Source organism: Puma concolor, chromosome C2 (genome assembly GCF_028749965.1).
Source record: "Puma concolor isolate L17-30 chromosome C2, mPumCon1.1.hap2, whole genome shotgun sequence".
In the NCBI taxonomy this organism is placed as follows: Eukaryota; Metazoa; Chordata; class Mammalia; order Carnivora; family Felidae; genus Puma; species Puma concolor.
Genome location: NC_141675.1, coordinates 103,936,730 through 103,957,092, shown reverse-complemented (window position 1 = coordinate 103,957,092; position 20,363 = coordinate 103,936,730). Strand labels below are relative to the sequence as shown.

General features: G+C 38.0%; 1 protein-coding gene across 1 annotated transcript; it reads left to right on the top strand.

Annotated features, from left to right (window-relative positions):
• Positions 1 to 5,535: 5,535 nt before the first annotated feature.
• Positions 5,536 to 19,734, top strand: CC2H3orf85 (chromosome C2 C3orf85 homolog). Its single transcript, XM_086675498.1, has 4 exons — positions 5,536 to 5,551; positions 5,652 to 5,704; positions 17,767 to 17,900; positions 19,318 to 19,734. Exons 2-4 carry the CDS (start codon positions 5,656 to 5,658, stop codon positions 19,405 to 19,407), a joined length of 273 nt encoding a protein of 90 aa, XP_086531624.1. The 5' UTR covers positions 5,536 to 5,551; positions 5,652 to 5,655; the 3' UTR covers positions 19,408 to 19,734.
• Positions 19,735 to 20,363: the final 629 nt, after the last annotated feature.

Genomic DNA, 20,363 nt, shown 5'->3' with positions numbered 1-20,363 from the left:
GAAAATACGGCCCCACTCACTTCTGCAGTGAGTCCCTAGAAATGCTTTCTTTGCTTTAATTTAGTGAAGCATGGAAGACTTTGCAAGTGACAGACTGAGTTTTGATAGTGAGCTGATTGGGCAGGGTCCCTTGGTGATTCTGTGCTCTGTAAACTAGCTAGTGAATTGCAGATGTTCAATAAATGTCACATATTGTCAACTATCAATTATTCAGTGTATAATGAGGAAAATGCCTTGGCATGCATTACCTCAAAGCTTCATCAAGAAGTCTGTGATTCCAACACCATATCATAAAACAGATTGACATCTTTAAACTGCTAGACTGTATACATTTGTATTAATGGCATATCTTTCAATTACTCTGATTTGTCTATAGTGATAACCAATAGAAATTATTAAACATCAATAATACAGAGAATTTTTAGAGAAGGCCAGTACAGTATGCTATTGTGATAGCCTCAAATGTGACTGATTAATGCATCCTCTCCACTCAAGCCTCATGATCTTTAGCCATGCTCTTTCCTTTCCTGGAATTTTTCTTCTCCCGCAATTAAATTTGTCTTCATGGAAAACTGCAACTCATCTCACTGGAAACTTCCCCTGAAGTTGTCTTCTCCCACACAAGAAACAATGGTTGAGGGGCGCCTGAGTGGCTCAGTCGGTTAAGCGTCTGACTTCAGCTCAGGTCATGATCTCACAGTGCGTGATTTCGAGCCCCATGACAGCTGACAGCTCAGAGCCTGGAGCCTGCTTCGGACTCTGTATCCCTTTCTCTCTCTGTCCCTCCCCTGCTCACACTCTGTCTCTCTTTCCCTCAAAAGTAAATAAATTTTTAAAAATTTTAAAAAAACATTAATAAAATGGTTGATATAGCTTTGTAACTCTAGTACTGGGAACAATGTTTATGAAATGTGCTTAAAATAGATTTTGAAAAGTGCCTAGAACGTACGAAGTACCCACTAAAATAGTTGTTGAATGAATGAATAATACCTGAAGGATAAGTCTATAAACCCCTCATGGTCTGTCTTTATATACCACTCCTTGGTGGATGTTTCAATCAGCAAATAAATGGGAAAGAGGGAGCAGAAGAGAAGCCTGGGTAATACAAATGGCCTAGATCTCAAGATGATAATAAGCCCCCATATAATTGGAAGACCCCTTCACCTCAAACCAGATAGGATCAGTTTTACTACATCTAGTAAAAGAGAAGTCTATTGTATAAGTCTTCAAGCTACATTTCCAAGCCACATTAAACCTAAGGTGTCTCAAGTGGTAGCAAGTTTTTAAACCTGCAATGGTCACACTAAAAATGAATACAAAAACAGAATGTGTTTCTCCAACATTTTAGCTAATTTCTCCAAGTTAATCCAGCTCCTACTGTTAACATATGATAAGTACATTCTCCCACGACCTGGTGACAGAAGCCCTAAGGGCTCAATAGTCATGATGGTAAGAGGGAGGACAATGTACTTAAGTGGAGGGGACAGGATAAGGAGAGATGAGACCATATTCTGTGTGCTCTCAGCAAGGCTTTATTTTATTCACAAATTGAGATAATAATAAAACCAAAAGCTCTAGCTTTCAAGGCAAAACAATATTCTATGAAGTAGTTTAAAAGTAGTTTCTGCCTTATAGCAACTGAGTCATGTGGAGCTTCATTAAAGAGCTACTTTCTGCATGTAGCACAAGACTTTATGGAAACCCTTACTCCTTCTTGGAATGTAGTTGCTGTGCCATTCTCTGCCTGAATAGTCACTACCCCAGGGGTGATGGGATATTCCATCAGTCCTAGGAAGGAAAGTGCACTCGTAAATTGAGGCTTGACTTGATAATGATGGCATGTTACACTCTATCTTAAGCTGTCAAGGACAACAAGCCCATCTGTTGTCAAATCAGTAGAAAACTGACTCCTTTACCGCGTGTTATGGTCAAATTTTGTTCCCACATAGAGATTCTGCAAAAATCTCAAGTAACTGCATAAAAATAGGTGCTATATTGCAGCACCTGGGTGGCTCAGTTAAGCATCCCACTCTTGATTTTGACTCAGGTAATGATCTCACGGTCGTGAGACTCACACTGAGCATAGAGTTTGCTTCAGATTCTCTCTCTTCCTTTCTCTCTGTCCCTTCCTGCTTGCATGTGTGTGCATGTGCGCCCTCTAAATAAATAAATAAATAAATAAATAAATAAATACTGTCACCAGCTTATTTTCAATAGGTCGAATGCAGTTGAAAGTTTAGTACAATGTTTATCAGGGCTAGTATCCTCTCCTCCAACATGTTGGCTGACTCTTCATCTTTTACTGATGCTGATGATGTCATTAAATCATGCCCGGTTGCACCATGCCCTTCATCACTTCTTATCAGAATTTTCTAAATGAACATTGCATTTTCCAGACCTTTGCAGTTTATTGGGTCTGATTGCATTGCTGGGATGACAGAGCAGTAACTAAATTCAGCTTGCTTCTTGGTAGAATAAAGTTTTCTTTCTTTTCTTTTTTCTTCTGTAAATTGTTTTTATAATATTAGATCTGATCTCTCATTTTTTTAACATTTATATTTCATTGATATGAAAGAGACCATGGGAGCTTACCAAGGTCCATCATATTAAAGTAATAATTTCTAAGTACAAAGCATCAAAGTTGTAAACAGTCTTCTTGATGAGCTTCATTAATCCATGCCACTTGATCTTTGTATTTTTCAAAGATAGATATTCCAATTTTATTTCAAAGAGCATTTCTATGTCTTTATAATTAAATATTGCCAATTTTCATGCCTCCAACTTTTTTTCTCTTAGAGATCATAAGAAGAGAAAAGCTCTGGGAAACACTGTTTAAAACCCAAGCCCTAATATAAAAACAAAGCTGCTACATTATACTTGGATTTTGTAGCCAGTAGGATAAGGCTGTAATGCTGATAGACCAGTACAGGAAAGTACTGATTCAACTTTATGTAGTTCAGTTTAATATGAATCAGCTGATTCCATGAGATTAATTGTGTTTATTGAGGGCTGTTACATGGTAAGCATGCTGCTAGGTATTGAAAGCATACAAATAGGAGTAAGATGCAGAACCAGCCTTCAGAAAGCTTGTAAGACACTTGGGAACACTGAAATGTACGTATGAAACCATACATAATACAGGGAGACAGGGCCTAAGTGCCAAAGGTATGCAGATGTGAGAAAGAGAAGCCAGATTCGATTTGGGAGATCAGAGGAGGCTTCATTCACCAGGAAGGACAACAATTTTTGGCCCATAAAGGATCTTGGATTATACATACACCACCCCTGCGGAATTGAGTTGCCAAGGCCACCTTTACCTGTGGACCAAATTGGGGTCACATTCACCTAATCCGTTTCATCTCACTGGCTGTGCCTCTCAGCACAGCGGTCGCTCTTCTTCTGCTACAAAGTTTCACCTTGACACGCTCCTTGGACAAGTTAGGAAATCTCTCTGAGCCTCAGCTTACTCATCTATAAAATGATAATAATATCTTCGCCATTGAGTTGCCATGAGAATTAAATGAGACAACATATAGAAAATTCACAGAGAGGCACCTGGGTGCCTCAGTCGGTTAAGTGTCTTACTTTGGCTGAGGTCATGATCTCGTGGACTATGGCTTTGAGCCCCACGTCAGGCTCTGTGCTGACAGCTCAGAGCCTGGAGCTTTCTTCAGATTCTGTGTCTCCCTCTATCTCTGCCCCTCCCCTGCTTACACTCTGTCTCTCGCTCTCTCAAAAATAAACATTAAAAAAAAATTTTTAATTCACAGAATGACTATTATTATTTCATATTTGCATTCTATATCACAACCCAAATCACCAACTAATGAGCCATTCTGTGAGAAGAGAATGAAAGAGTGAAAGAGATGGGAGACAGCCGTGCCTACAGCCCCACACCAGGCAAGCCTGACTTTAGGTTCAAAAGTTGAAGAATGATGAAGGGAAGAAAAGAGAGGAAGATGAATTTCTCCTTTGATTGTGTGTGCTTCTCATAACAAAAAGTATTTTCTTTTGATTTTCTTGAGATTTTTCTAGTCCATCCCATAATTACACATTTATACCTCTCCATCAAATAAAAGACAAGGAAGAATCACAGAAATGAGCAACTGCTGGACACATAGATGGATACATGGGATAGGCTGCCAAGATTTTACTGTGCCGATTCCCAAACATCTGTCTTTGCCAGGCTTCCATCAGCAATTAGAGGCATAACTGCACTAGGTAGATCCAGGTCTCTAAACACTCTACAATTCAAAGATAGACAAGAAAGTTATTTTCTACCACTGTTATGTCTCTGTATCTGCTTGTTTCAGGTTGCGTAATTTTGATGAGACTGGCTAACAGATGCGTGATTTGCTTTTAAGAATAAATTGTATAAAAAAAAGAATAAATTGCATAATGATGAGTTTATTTAATTAGCTATTAATCATGCCACAGAGAAGGGTAATTGCCTAAAAAAATAAAAAGTAAAGAAATGTCCTGGTTTTATTCGTTGTGTACTTTCGTTGGAAACAAACACATTTTATAATGCAGTTAAACATTCCTTTGTCTTTAAATGTTTTGTTTTGAGATAGAACCGCACACACTTGTAACACGATCTTGTGTGCTCCTCACCCAGTTTCCCCCAGTGGTAACGTCTTGCAAAACTACAGTGCAATATCATAGCCAAGATATTAATGTTGCTGTAATCTACTGATCTGTTCAGATTTCCTCAGTTTTAAGTGTGTTCATGGGTGTGTCTGTGTATGAGATATCTGTATTTACTTCTGTGCAGTTTTAGCACATGTTTATGTTCACATGTCTACCACAGTCAAAATACAAACCAGTTCTATCACTATAGAGGATTCTCATATTGCCCTTTTATAACCACACCCACCTCACCCTTCCATACCTAGTCCCTTGCAACTACTAATGTGTTTATTTCTACCATTTCATCTTTTCAAGGTTACATACATGGAATCATGCAGTACTTGACCACTTGGGACTGGCCACTCATCATAATTCCTTTGAGATTCTTTTAGGCTGTTGTGTCTATCAATAACGTTTACAGTATCGCTATTGCTAAGTAGTAACTCATAAACGTACTTCAATATGTTTAATGTTCGGCTCTTGAAGGATACCTGGGTTGTTTCCAGTTCTTGCCTATTACAATAAAGCTGCTATGGAACATTCTTATACAGGTTTTTGTATGAGCATAAGTTTTCATTTCTCAGAGACAAATGTCCAATAGTACAATTGTTGGGTTGTACGGTAATTGCATGCTCAGATTTATAAGCAACTGCCGAATTGTTTTCCAAAGTGGCTGTACCCTTTTATGCTCCTACCAGCAATGTATGAGTGATTCAGTTTTTCCAACCTTTTTTTTTTAACATCTTATTACATTAGTCTGTACAGATGATAAAATTAGTAAATAAATACGTGGCTCATATAAGAACAGCTTGTAAAAAGTCAGTCCAAAAAGTCCAAAGGGTAAAAAGGCAGGAGTCATATAAATAAGCCACATCTTAGGCAACGGCCTCTCTGACTTGTGTCAGCTCCACAGGGCTGCCAGGTATGCAGCAAATGCTTCACGCTCCTGGAAAGTAGACGGTGTGACCTACAGCTTTGCTGGGTCTCAATTAAAATAAATAAATCTTTTCTTTCCAAAACAGGATTATGGCATATAAGATGCTTCAAGTAGCCCTGTGTTCAACATTGCTTATAGGTAAGAATCTATTTCTTCTTTATTTATTATGCCTTTTACAAAATCATGCTGATAGATAACCACTTTCGACTTTTTTTAAAGAAATGAACAAACATGTTTTATCCACAGATCAATTCTAGAGCATTGGGAAAACCAAACTATCATGTCATGCCATGGTTTTGAACATGTTAGTGTTAATTGTGTGTGATCATTCTGTTCCTAGTTATGTATTAACATATTAGCATGTCACTAATGCTAAGAAGTCCTTTTAAGTGCTGCTTCCAAAGAAATGCTCTTGTGTCCTTGAACAAAGAAAAATTTTAAATGGCTTTTAGAAACTGTAATACTTACATGGTACCATTATGTGGAGACCTCAAGGTACTGTGAGAGTGTGAATTCATTAACCTTTAGAGCAAGCTGTAGCTCAGAGAAGTGGTGTTTTAAAGACAGATCAAGGAAGGCACTGAAGGTCAGATGATTTGCTGCCAAATTGACCCAATAATTCAGTGGCTGATATCTGAATGGAACTGAGAGGTCATTTGTTTTTCTTGTAACCAAAACTGAAAATACCTACAAAGGTATACATTATTTTCGCAGTTAAATCTTTACAACTTACAAATACTTTTGGTGAAATGCTTAAATAAGAATAAATTTCTACTTTTATGATAAACCTAAGACCCACAAAAAAAATTACATATTTTTCTTGAGGCGCACACACACATACACACACACATATACACACACAGATAAAAGGATATACTTAGAATATGATTCTGAGTATATGTGTACTTAGAATCATACTTAGAATATGATTCATACTTAGAAGTACTTAGAATCATACTTAGAATATGATTCTAGATATATGTGCACAGTATATAAATAGCCTTTCATTCTTAAGCATATAAATAATTTTAATAAAGAGTTTTAATCATCAAAGTTATATTTATGTTTGGGACATGTTTAAATAACTGATTAAAACATTTTTAGCCAAGTTATTATTAGGCAATTATCATCAAGGCATGTATAATCATAGTGGTTACAGCCCACTTCTCCAGATGAAGAAAGTGAGGCTGGCTCAGTTTAAGTGAGTGTTTCGGGAGCACACTGCAAATTGAAGTCATGGGCTAGTTACAATCCATCAGTGTACTGCTTTGCTTTGACTGCTGATCCATGCAGTTGGCTTTAGAGTGGGTGACGGTGGATTAGAGCAAGGCTAAAAGCACAACTGCTAGTCAACATTCACCTATGAACAGGCAGGGTCAAAAATATCTGGCAAAAGGAAAATGGTCCTGCAAAATGACTTTTACAGACTTTCTCAGGAAACCAGTTGGAATTCACTTTAACTCCAGCTGAGATACGAATGTGTCTACCTAGAAAGACAACTGGTTTGACTGATTTCACTTCATAAATAAATAAATAAAATTATGTGGCTAAAATTCGTGAAATGACAAGTTGAGAATTGGAAACCAAGGAGAGAGAAATGTTGACAGAGTTGGGTTCAGCCCTTCAGATCTCAGGAAAGAAGACTTTACCACCTCTAGGCTGAGTACACATAAGTCTTTGGGACTAGATTCATTTCTTACACAAATGATTCGTTTAACTGACATTTTCTAAATCATTCAGCTCTCAAGTAGGAGATCGTAGCTTGAATCAACTTCAGTCACTTCTTCCCTCTCTCCTCCCATCTTTCATTTAAGAATGCAGCTTAAAAAAAAAAAATAAGAATGCAGCTTATTCATCTGCACTTCCTTGGAGCCCTCTACTCATAAGAAAACAACCATCTTAAAAAAGTGTGTGTTTATTATTTAAAAAAAAAAGTTTTCTCTGTTACAGATTAGTTGTCTAGCAAATTGCTTTTGTCTAGAACTTAATTTGAAGTCAATAGGGAAAAGATGTCATTATCCATGTTCCAAATGGGAATGCAGAAGCTAAAAATGATGAAGAAGCTTCCCCAAGTAATTACATTCATGAGCACAGTCCTCAAATCATTTTATTGACTTTCTTAAAATAGTAATTTATGCACATTGGAACTGGTTCCCTGGTCAGAGAATTAGAAGTCCAAGTGTCATGATTTGATCAAAAAACAAAAGAAAAACCCTCTCTTCAGTATTTAGGTCAAGAATTGCCTTCTCCTATAATAAAAGCAGCAAATATTAATATTACTACCTGAAGTCTTTATTCTGTGGCAGGGTCCTTCCATAGGTTACCTTAAGTCCACTCTCATAATCACTCTGAAAATAAGTGTTACGGTTTTCCTTCTACAAAGGGAATTTAGGCTTAGAGAAGTTAAATGACTAAACTACACAGTTCATCAATGGTGATGCTGGATTCACACGCAAATCCTCCATTTAGGTCTTCTGAGAACAAAACCCTTCTTTCTGCTACACAAACTGTCTCCTCTGGCCCTGTTGCTAGATATGGGATATGCAGCTACAGGACAGGCAACAGAGCACACAGCAAGCCCACCTGCTAAAAGAGGAATAAATCCACTATTGCGGCCAGTGGTTCTCCAAGAACAGGCTTGGAGTGAGGGAGCTGGATGACTTTATGGGAACAGATAGAGCCAACTAAGATATAACCGGAAGCTTTCTCCAGCTGTGGCTAGTTGTAGTGAGGGTAAAGAGAAGTCCTAACTCAGTATGTTCCACCTCAAGAGGGCACTTGTTAAAATCCAACAGCTCCATTTCACACAAAGGAGAAATATGGAAAATACGCATATGTGGAAAGTGTTTCACAGAGTAAGTAAGCCAGTCCTTGAGGTTGACCTTTATGTGAAACAAGCTGGAGATTCTTGCTGCCCGTATTGTCAACCTGTGATAAGCTCACATGAAGTGCAAGTATGTCTTCTGGTTTTAGACAGTAGAAGCAAACTGCCTTTAGCCTGTTTCTCTAGTAGACATCCAGGTCCTATTTTTACTCCATGGCTAGCAACCAACAGCAGTTTGTCTTGAAGGTTTTTGTTTGGTTGGTTGGGTTGGGTTGGGTTGGGTTTTTCTGATAAGAGGTTTTAAGCTCACATTCTTCCCTTTGACCCAGTCAGCCCCTCCCCCCCCACCCCCCCCACCCCCCCACCCCCACACTCCAGTGGCTCCGTTTTTTGCCTTCCTTTGTGCCATCGTAGAAGGAACGAGGAATGGCCCTTCTCAGTCATCCAGCTGCCCTCCCTAACCTCCCATTCCTTGGGAGTCTATTTTCTATATATAGTTTTAGTGTGTTTTATAAGAATTTGCTCTTAATTTTATCTACTCACTTTGGCTTAAGGTTGATCAATGCTCTCAAGAAAGTGAGTAGTGAGAAAAACTGGGAAATAACTCAGTTAGAGAAAAATATCATTGCCTGTGACTGGATTCTTTGAGCACTCTGGTTGTTACAGAAAAACCATCTATTTTCCTGTCCATGTGGCACCATTTGTCAGGGCCCTAGAGTTGGAAATCCCATCAATTCACACAGGCAATGACCCAGAAGGGTTACTATTGAATCATATTAAATGCTGCCTTTTGTGAGTTACAAATTTCTCTGTCCACAAAATTAAAAGCAAATAAAAGATCTGCCAGGTCCAAAACATGAGCCCAGGAATTACATGGCCATGCATGTGAGCATGTATGTTTGTGTATGTTAATGTGTTCAGAGCAGGTTAGAACAGACTGAGCTTAAACTCAAGTAATACTAGTCTCTATTTACTTTGCAACAAAGTCAACACACTAGCAATTGTAACATCAGTAAAGCCGAAGCTCCCAAGTTAAAAGTTCATTTATGAAAGCATTTCCTTAACAGGTTAGTAAAATGATGGAATTTAAGAGCTAGTCCTGAAGTTCAGTGTCTTTTTTTTTTTTTCCTAACTAATTTCCATTGACTCTTTTGCCCTCTGTCTTTTTACTTCCCTATTTGTCCTGTTCCTTTTTTCTACGACTTTTCACCTCTTGAACCTTTCATTTTTATAACCTCCCTTATTTTGTCTCTATTTCCTTTCATTTCTTTTCTTGATTTCTCCCTTCTCCTTCTTTTTCTTCTTCATATTTTTCCTCCAAAACCCAAAATTTTTTCTCTCTCATTCTCTCTCTCATTAACTTTTATCTGAATTGTAGCAAAGTGACAGTCTATTACATGAAATACAACTCTTCTCTTTTCTACCATAAATTTTTGGATCAGTGATCAAAATTTAGAGTGGGAATCAAAAAATAACTATTTCATAATTTCTAACAAAAATTATTAACACAGAGAATAAAATATTCAACTTTATTTTTTAAATATTCAATTTTTTAATATTCAACTTTAAATATATGAACCTAAACATGAGTATTTAGAAAATTAGAAAATTAGAAAAGTAGAAAATTTCTCCTACACTTAGATCTTTGAAAATTTTACCATATGGCCAAGATGTCTGTATATCCTTTTCTCCTGATCCTCTTTTGTACTTAATTCCAAGTGACTATTTATACTTTATTTCAATACTTAATTTATGTGCCTGGGCATTTCTTTCTTTCTTTTTTTTTTTTTTTTTTAAGACAAACATTTTAAGGGATGAGACTAGGACTCAATCCAATAAAAATAGTAAATAATACATGTAATTCTTTAATTGCTTATACTGAATGCTAAGTGCTTTGCTTTCAGCATCCGGTACCTGAGCATTTTTGAACTTGTGCCAGGACTGTAGTTCATATTCTCCATCTCCAGCACCAGGCATCATGTAACACTTCAACACTTCAAATAGCAGTATCACCCAGCCCTTAAGGGAAATAGCTGGCTGTGGCCCATCCTGTGGATTTGTCAGACATTGTTGTGTCTTCTGCCCCCACTAAATTCCACCATGTTTATTCACAGACAAAGAATTCCTTCCCTCATTGTAACTGTTTATGAATATTCACAGAATTCACAGCCCTGGCTTTCCAGGGATGATAAGTTCCTGCTGGTTGGAGGGCCCTGGTCTATTCTGTTTTTATTTTTGGTGGGTTTTTTTTATTTGTTTGTTTGTTTGTTTCTTTTCTTTTTAATGTTTATTTATTTTTGAGAGAGAGAGACACAGAGTGTGAGCAGGGGAGGGGCAGAGAGAGAGAGGGAGACTCAGAATCTGAAACAGTCTCCAGGCTCCGAGCTGTCAGCACAGACAGAGCCTGACTTGGGGCTCAAACTCAAACCATGAGATCATGACCTGAGCAGAAGTCGGACGCTCAACCGACTGAGCCACCCAGGTGCCCCTGTTTGTTTCTTTTTTTTCTCTGTTTCTTAGTGAGGCTTAGAGACAACAGACATGTTGGGTTCTCTGTACCACCTTCTGACACATAGAACTCCCCACTTCCCTTCTTTGCCTGCTTATTTGATCAAGAGGAGAGATAAACCAAAGATGATCATGGAAGGCAATCAATTCCCTTTAATCCTGAGAGTGGCTAATTTGGAAGACATAACATAGTATAAGATATAAAGGACCTGATGACTGGACCCCAGAATTTGGTAAATTTCATATCTAGTTGCAGGTGGCAGAACCAGAAGAGAAAGTATGATCTCTGAGGGCAGCTAACTCTCAAGAGAAAGAAGGAAGAGCTAGCTGAACATGCCAAGTTATGCCTTTTGGACAGTTAAATGGGGCACCACCCCTTCCGAGGGGCAGAGTCTATCTACAAAGGGGAAAAGGGTGAGCTGAGGTTACTCTAAATGAGTTTCTTCTACAGGAAAGAAAATAGGACTCTGCCATCAGACTCTGTCCTTTGATTCTATATCTTATATTTCACATCAGGCTTTCTGGTCTTTTTTCGTGTATAGGTTCCTCTTCTTGCATAGGTACAAGGAATCATCTTCACAGTCAGGTGCATAGTATAAAGACTATTCAGTTATTTCTCCAATATCACATTTAAAGGCTCTTTTTCAACCTTCCCTGGGTGATAACAAAATAGGGAATCATTCCATTTCCAATTGTACAGTTTTCATTACCAACATACTGCTCCGCAGCCCATGATGGGCACTCTTCTCTGTGCATAATGTGAATACATTTTTGTTTGTATTCTTTTAATTATTGGCTAGGACTATTTTGACTTCTCCTTCACTTATTTCTATCTATCTCAGTGCTGAATTTCTCAGCAGGTGAACTCCTTGATGGTAGTAGGAGCGGTACCCATTTAGTATATTCTATATGTTTTTGATGCCCTAACACCATGCAGAGAAAGTAATTTTCAGTTAATGACCTATTTGTTATGAATATATTCCAATTAAAAATACTAGAGCTAGAAGAGACCTTAGTTAGCTTCATATGATCTAGCTTCGTTATACTTTTTTTTTTAATTTTTATTTATTTATTTTTGAGAGAGAGAAAGTGAGAGTGCAAGTGTGCACACATACGAGCAGGGGAGGGGCAAAGAAAGAGACAGACAGAATCCTAAGCAGTCTCCACGCTGTCAGCGCAGAGCCCCACATGGGCTTCTAAAGCACAAACCATGAGATCATGACCTGAGCCGAAATCGAGAGCTGGACGGATGCCTAACCAACTGAGTCAAGGATCAGGCGCCCTTGATCCAGCCTCCTTTTAAAGAACAGGAAATGGAAAGGCAGGAGTAACCAGCTAATGACCCAACAAATCACTGGCAGGGCCAGGATAAGACTCTCAATCTCTGATCCTTCTTGGCTTGTGTGGCAAGAGCTGTGATCTTGAATATCTCCATACTCTGAAGTGGCTGCCTTACTTGAACTGTACAGAATTTTCTGCAGACTATATTCAAGATATGTTTAGATAGCAGAACTAAGCTTGACAGATCCTATTAAAACTACTATGATACAGGATGAAAGGAAGGAGGGTGTGTAGGGAGTTGGGAAGAAAAAAAAGGAAGATTTTTTTTATAGCTTATGATTTTAAAGTTTAAAAAAGGCATTAACCTGGCTGATACTGCCTACATTAAAAAAAATTAAAAACCAACAAAGTAATAAAACTCAGGGTTCAGTTTTCAAACCCCAGCAGTATTATATAGGCTTACAAACACAAACTCTGATCTTGCTCTCACTAACTTTCAAGGTTGATCAGGCAGAATGAAAAAGGGAGGAGGAATTTCTCAAGCAGAGAGGATAATAGCATGCCCTTCTGTATAACTTGCATTTTATTTCCAGCCCTGCCAATGACTTACTATGTGACCTTGAGTGAGTCATTTCATCTCCGTGTGTCAATTTTCTCATTTGTAAAGTAGGATAATAAATACTACTTTCTGTCTCTCTCCTGGGTGATGTTATTATCACCACCAATTAATATTTATTGGATGCCTGTTGGGCACATAATGCTGAAATAGGTGCTTTGAATGTTCAGGGGCGAGGGTGGGGGATGAGGGGGAGATTGCATCAGTGAAATATTTTCCATGAGCAAAAAGATAGAAGATTTTCAAAAGACAGAATTATTAGAGCTTAAAATAGCTATGGTTTATATTTTAAACCATGCTTCTCTGCTAAGATTTATGTAATACATTTTTTTTCCCTTAGCAATTGTACAATACCATGACAATTATAGTGCAGATATTGGTTTTACTTTTGGATGATTCCAAGTAACACTATCTTAAGTGGTTACTGTATTTTCTTTATCTAGCTGTAAATTATATCCTGAGCCTAATGTATGTACAAACATTTATTAGATATTGATATTGAATCTTCTTTGCCTAGATACTCTATTTTGAAAACCTCCCCCTCTCATTTTTTTTAACAGAATAACACATTAAATGTCTAATACTGTAACACCTTTTCTTCAAAGAGAATGAAGAGAAATCTGAGAAGTGGTCTATGAACACATCTCAGTTAAAATTAGAACTTCAATGCTGGGCAGTCCTCACTAGTGAGCCCAAACGAGTGAGTTCCCTGCTCTGTTCCAGTCAGTCCTGTCTTCCCATCCATGGTGTCAGTCACCTGATTCAGGTCCCACTTATCTCTCCTCTGGGCCATTAGAAGAGGCCCCAACCTGTTCCTCTCACTCTCTCTTCCTTTTACCATCTGCCTTTCACACTGACAAAGGAGTTTCCAAAAGTATCTGTGAATGGATAAGCAAAATGTTGGCATATACATACAAAATATTATTCAGTCTTAAAAAGGAATGAGTAACTGGGGCACCTGGGTGACTCAGTCAGTTAAGTATCTGGCTCTCGATTTCGGCTCAGGTCATGATCTCACAGTTCATGAATTTGAGCCCCACATTGGGCTCTGTGCTGACAGTGCAGAGCCTGCTTGGGATTCTTTCTCTCTCCCTCTCTCTCTGTCCCTCACCCACTCGTGCTCAGCCATGCTCTCCCGCTCTCTCTCAAAATAAATAAAAATTAAAATAAATAAAATAAATAAAATAAAAAGGAATGAAATGCTGATCTATGTTACAACATGTAAACCTTGAAGATACTCAACTGAGATAAATCAGACACAAAGGGACAAATAGTGCATGATTCCTCTTACAATGAGGTACCTACAATTAGCAAATTCATAGAGACAGAAAGCTAATGATGGTTGCCAGGGGCCGGAGGAGAGAGTGATGAGAATTGTTAAAGGATACTGAGTTTCTATTTGAGGGGATAAAAAAGTTCTTGAGATAGTGGTGATGGTTTTAGAACATTGTGAATGTGGTTGATGCCACTGAATCGTACAAATAAAAATGGTTAAAATGGTAATTTTTCTGTTAGCATATTTTATCACAATCAAACAAAAAAGTTTTAAGCAAACGTGGTCCTATCATTTTCTTGTTCAGAAATAATAATTAATTGTTTGAAGAATAAAGTCCAAACTCCTTGGTATGAGAGTAATTATCCCTCAGAATCAGGCCCCGGCTTTTCTTTCCAATGTTCATTTTGACCACATCTACACCTCAACCCTACCCTGCAGTCACATTGGCAAAGTGATGGTCACCGAACCTGAGCCTTCTTTGTTCCTCTGTTCCTTGGCTCTCGAATCTTCTTCAGCCTGGAATACATGTGCTTTGTTTCCACTCCCTTCTTCCTAACTGTGGAAACATTCCATAACCTTTGAAGCCCAACTCAAAACCGATTTCTCTGTGATGCCTCCATGCCAATATCAGAATTAATCATTCCCCCTTCAATTGGTCTGGCCACAATATGTTTCCTTGTAATTATTTATGAGCTCTGAATATAATGTGAATTCCTTAGGGGCAGAGTTATTCTTTATCTTTCTCTGCAATGATGATCAGAGCAGAGACTAGGATGAGGCAAGTGGAGATCTCATGGCACAAAATCTGTGAACTTGAGAGCAAGTTTCTTCTTCTGTTTTATGCCCTAGTGGCCTCACTTGTTTCATCTGGGTCTCAGCTCCGGTGATTAGCAGGTTATCTTGACATCAGTAGGCACTTATAAAGCACCGTATTAGTTATCTACTATGACATAACTATTTTCCCCAAACTATAGCAGCTTAAAACAATAAACATTTATTATTGTACACTTTCTGGAGGTCAGGAATTTGGGAATGGATTAAGTCAGTGATTCTGACTCAGGATCTCTTGTGAGGGTACAGTAAAGATGTCAGTGAGGGCTACTGTGATCTGAGGACTGTTGTGATCTGAAGGCTTGACTGGAGCAAAAATATCAGGTTCCCAGGTGCTCCGTTTGTATGGCTGTTGGTGGGAGGCTTCAATTCCTTGACACATGGGTCTCTCTTCAGGGCTGTTTGAGTGTCCTCACAACATGGCAGCTGTCTTCCATTAGAGCAAGTGATTCAAGAATGGGACAAGGCAGAAACTATAACATCTTTTATGTGCTAGCCATAGAATCACACACAGTCACTTCTGCACTATCCTGTGGTTACACAGGGCCACTCTACTAAATGAAAGAAGACCACAGAGGATATGAGTACCAAGGAGGCAGTGATCTTTGGGGGACATTTTGGAGGATGGCTTCCACAGGCATGCTGGTTTGATTGTATTGAATTTGATTACCTACCAGCAGGCTAGTATTACTTCTATCGTCTGTTGCTAATATCTTCTAAAAATTTGACTTTTACCTGTTCTTTTTAAATTACTGAATAACATAAATTGCTAACTTTCTATTAATAAAGAATGTGTCTGAGTCATTTTTCTATTTTCCATCACTAGTAGTGTTTTGAACCCACAGACAGCCTGATCTATGCATAATATCCACATCATTTTCAATAGGTAGGCATTTAGAACGAGAGCTTAGTGGGTTAACAAATTAATCTAGAGGTAATAGAACTAATAACTAGAACCCTGCTTAGTGCTCAGGTCAAGCTTGGAAAAGCAGATCATACAGAATGTTTAAGTAATGATTGGTTCCTTTTTTTCTATAAATGCAAAAGACTATTATTATTATTATCATTATCATTACTTTCCTTTGACCCCAAGAATTCCTGTTTCTTAGTCATAATATTGTACACTGGCTTTAAAGGGAGAATTCTAGGGGCGCCTGGGTGGCGCAGTCGATTAAGCGTCCGACTTCAGCCAGGTCACGATCTCGCGGTCCGTGAGTTCGAGCCCTGCGTCAGGCTCTGGGCTGATGGCTCAGAGCCTGGAGCCTGTTTCCGATTCTGTGTCTCCCTCTCTCTCTGCCCCTCCCCCGTTCATGCTGTCTCTCTCTGTCCCAAAAATAAATAAATGTTGAAAAAAAATAAATAAAAAAAAAATAAAGGGAGAATTCTATCTCCCCTTCCTACTAGCCATGAATATTATTTAAGTTTTCTGTGATGTAGTTTCCTGGTCCGCAAAATGAAATGATTGATAGTGCTGCTTCTTAGGTTTGTTGTATTAAATAAGGTAATTCAGGTAAAGTACTTAGCACAATGCTTAATAAATGTCAACTATCATTATTTGTGTGTGTGTGTGTATATATATATATATATATATGTATATATATACATATATGACATTGATACATACACACACATTCATGCACAAATAACCTAGCCACCTCTAACCATTGTCTTCAGACATCCATTTTACAGATTCCCAGTGCCACACATTTTTGCTCACATCATTCCTCTAGCTTAAAATTTAAAGTCTTGCTCCTTCTCCCATCCTACTAAATTTAATCTTTTCTTCAAGGAAGAGTTTCAGCAATTTTCCTGATCACGAAAATTTCTGCTTGTGCCCCAGAGCCCCAAAGCTTAATAAAACCGCCTTCTCCTAAACTCCCTTAGTGCAATCAAATCCTATGTTTCCTTGTTTTATTTTGAATCTTGGACCCTTCCTTCCCCTCCCTTACAGAGGGGAGGTTTTGTATCTTATAGTCCACTGTAATCCTGGTCGGTAGAATCCTGTTAATGATGAAGCTATAGAGTACCTAATGTAACATTCGTAATAAATGACTCTTTATCACAAGCAATGAACAGATTGTACTGTTACCACAAATACGTGGGCAGTGTGCTCTTCCTTTATACGGATTCAAATTAGAACTCTGAACACAATTGTGTTTTATTTGGGAATAAAAACACAATATAGAGTGTTAAAATTTCAAGATATAAAAAAGTCTGGATTTTAAAAACAGTCATCTTTTTTTTTTCTCTTAATCCTGGAGTGGAAAAGAATCTAAAATACAAACCTCTTCAATTCAGTGATAGATCTATCAATACTAACAATTGAAACCACAGTGCCAGATTTGGAAGCAGTCTACTTCAAACTGAAAGAAAAGGCTTGGAAGGGAAGAATAAAAGATTGTTGACTGCCTGGCTTGAGCCAGGTGGTTTACAGTCATGAATATATCCAATCCTTACGGCAATCCTATATTATTGTGTTACTGTGTTATTATTCTATGTCTTTACATACAAGAAAACTACAGCTTAGAGGAATAAAGAAACTTGTCTAAAAAAGTGATAGAGCTGGAATTTGAATTCAGATCTGTGGGCTCCCATGCATGTAAAGAAGGTTCTAAAAGTCTTTTCCATTCATCACATGGCACTGGCTTTCATGCTGTACTATATTCAGGACACAGGGTGATGATAGTGCAGTCATGGCAAAAGGCTGAGGAGCAGTCATCTCCCACGAAGCATAGCTTTTTCGGGATCTCCTTGTCAGGCACCCAGACTCCCAAAGGCCACAGCTATGTCTCTTTAAGAGAATAAACAGTGAGATGTAAACTATTGCCCTAAAAGATGCTGTGCTCTTGGACTCTAAATTACAGGAGCGTTGGGAGCACCATTTTTGTTGGAGGACCCTGCAAACCAGTTCCTACATCTCAAAAGACACATATATTTGCAGGATTACTGGGACCCAGATGGCAATCCAAATATGTGGGGAAACACGCTGGCTGATAAGGTATTTGCATTAGAAACAAATGGCTTCCCACCATCTATCTTGTTAAATAGGCATTGCATCAGCAGGCGTTAACACACCATCAGCCCTGATTTTTTCTATCTGCCCTGAGCTGTAACTGCTCCTTCCTTCCCATAAAATGGTTTTGTCTAGTAAACTTGACCTCTTCCTTCAAGACTAAAATCAAATGTCCCCTTCTTTCTGAAGACTTTCCCTTCTTTCCTGGGTAACATTCTTTCTTTTCTCCCCATTGCATGCCGTTCACATGTGAATGGCACACTGGAATTGTTTCTTTGTGCACCCAACCTCCCTTACCTAGGCTACAGAGGTGAGGTGCATGTCGTGTCTTATCCATCAAGGTCATTTTTCTCAGAACCTATCAAAATGATTGTTAGTCAAATCTCAGTAGATTATTGCATATTTGAGTAGGTGGATAAATGGACCGCAGTCACATTTAGTTCCCTTTTAGTTGTTCAGCAGCTTATTTTCCAAACCTTTAATAATCATCCAAGCATTTAGTGTCATTCCTTCATTTGCTTGCCTTCCATGCACTTTTTACTCATTTGGAAGTCTCACTCCAAGAGAAATAAAGAAGAAACGTGCTTTAGCCTGTTTTATTCCATGTTTACTCTTTTGATGGAAAAAAAAAAAAAAAAACAAAACATTGCAACTCCAGGCCAAATGAAATTGTTCAATTGTCTGAGGATTTCAATTATTCATGATTTCTCTCTTAAAATTTAGCAATTTAGCAAACAAAAATGTATAACAAATTAATTAATCCCTTCATTTGTTTGTTCTTTTTCTCCTTACATGTGTATCAAGCTCTATTACCAGGCTAAAGGGTTGTATAAAGTCATAAAAAATTTGAATGTCCTTGTTTTTCTGGGGCCTTGGTCCTATCCTTACTCTGCACAGTTGAGTTTTAACTGGTCTACCAGGAATGGCTCATTTCTGGTTAGCATTTGCTGATGAAAACCACCAGCTTGAATAATGCATCTAGTTTTGTGCCTGTTTTTCTCCAACAGGCATCATTTAGAGGTATTAAAGCCAGACATTTGTTTATTTGGCAAATTAAATATTACATAAGCGAGTAGACTGTGTCTTCTTTATGGAATACTGAAATTTTCAAGTACACTCCTGCCTATAATTGTAGACTAGCACTGTGATCAACTGACAGATACTATAATGTAACAAGACTCTGCCACACTGGTTCATGCGGTAGCCCCAGAAATACTGTAAAACATTTAAGCATTGAAGAATATAGATCACTAAAAGTATGTTCACCAAACCTTTTTTTGTATTATTCTTCCACTCTATTTTTCTCAATCTTTTAGGATTATCTGTATGATTACCTGAATAATTGATGTAACATGTGTTCTCCATACTCAGAGATCATGACTTAAAGTTTCTTTTGTTACAGGCTCATGAAACATGGACTGCTTTGAAAACAATAGCACAATATTATCTGAATGTGAATACCTTCACTTTTGACATGTCCACTTCCCAGTAAATGTGCTTTGATGGTTAAACCAGGAGAGAAAAAAACGATGGGAGTCAACATGGCAATGCAACCAAACTGTGGGCTTTGGAGACATGGAGGCAAATCTCTGCCACTTACAAGATTACTTAATATGTCTGTCTCATGGAACTGTTGAAAGGAGTAAATATAAAAATCCATCTAGAGACCTAGAATTAGAAGTTCTCAGTAAATTCTAGATCTTAAGATAAGAACTAAAATAAAGACAATAGTACTAACATTGATTAAAAAAGGGCTCTTCTGGAAAAGGAAACCAAAAGCAAAAAAGTAGTGCCATTAAAACTCACTGTTGATAGCTTACTTTCTTTTGCTTCCTTTTTGAGAGAGTTAATTCGCTTTTTAATTAAAGGAAGAGGAGGGGTGCCTGGGTGGCTCAGTTGGTTGAGCATCCAACTCTTGATTTTGGCTCAGGTCATGATCCCATGGTTTGTGTTGGGCTCTGCACTGAGAGCACAGAGCCTGCTTGGGATTCTCTCTGCCCACCTCCTGCTCCTGTATATGTGCATGTGCTCTCTCTCTCTCTCTAAATAAATAAATCAGCTTTATAAAAAAAAAAAAAGGAATAGGGATCTCTCAAATGGAGTTGGTACTATCTTTTCAGTACTTTTCACTTTCTAAAGCCAGTCTATTTTAAGATCGTGCTTTTGAAACTTTTTCCATCAAAGGTGTGCTGCTGAAGGCAGTAGAGAATACAATCTTAACTCTTATCTGGGAGCAGATGAACCCACTGGAAATGTTCACCTGTAAGTGCAAACCTCCTTAGGAATTTTGCAAAATTTGTGCAAGCTTTGCATTTAAGTCCATAATATGTTGATATTTATTTCAATTTGAAACATTTTTAACTTACTGACCAAAAATACTTACTACTGCTTTTCAATAAAACTGAAAAATTGACTCTAAAGAAAAGTGGACTACATTCATGCTATAGT

Excerpts from the sequence above, each read along its gene's own strand:
- CC2H3orf85 (XM_086675498.1), top strand. The coding sequence starts at position 5,656 with ATGGCATATAAGATGCTTCAAGTAGCCCTGTGTTCAACATTGCTTATA. Across the intron at positions 5,705-17,766 it reads GTGTTCAACATTGCTTATAG|GAGCGTTGGGAGCACCATTT; the intron begins GTAAGAATCTAT and ends TCTAAATTACAG. Across the intron at positions 17,901-19,317 it reads GAAACACGCTGGCTGATAAG|GCTCATGAAACATGGACTGC; the intron begins GTATTTGCATTA and ends CTTTTGTTACAG.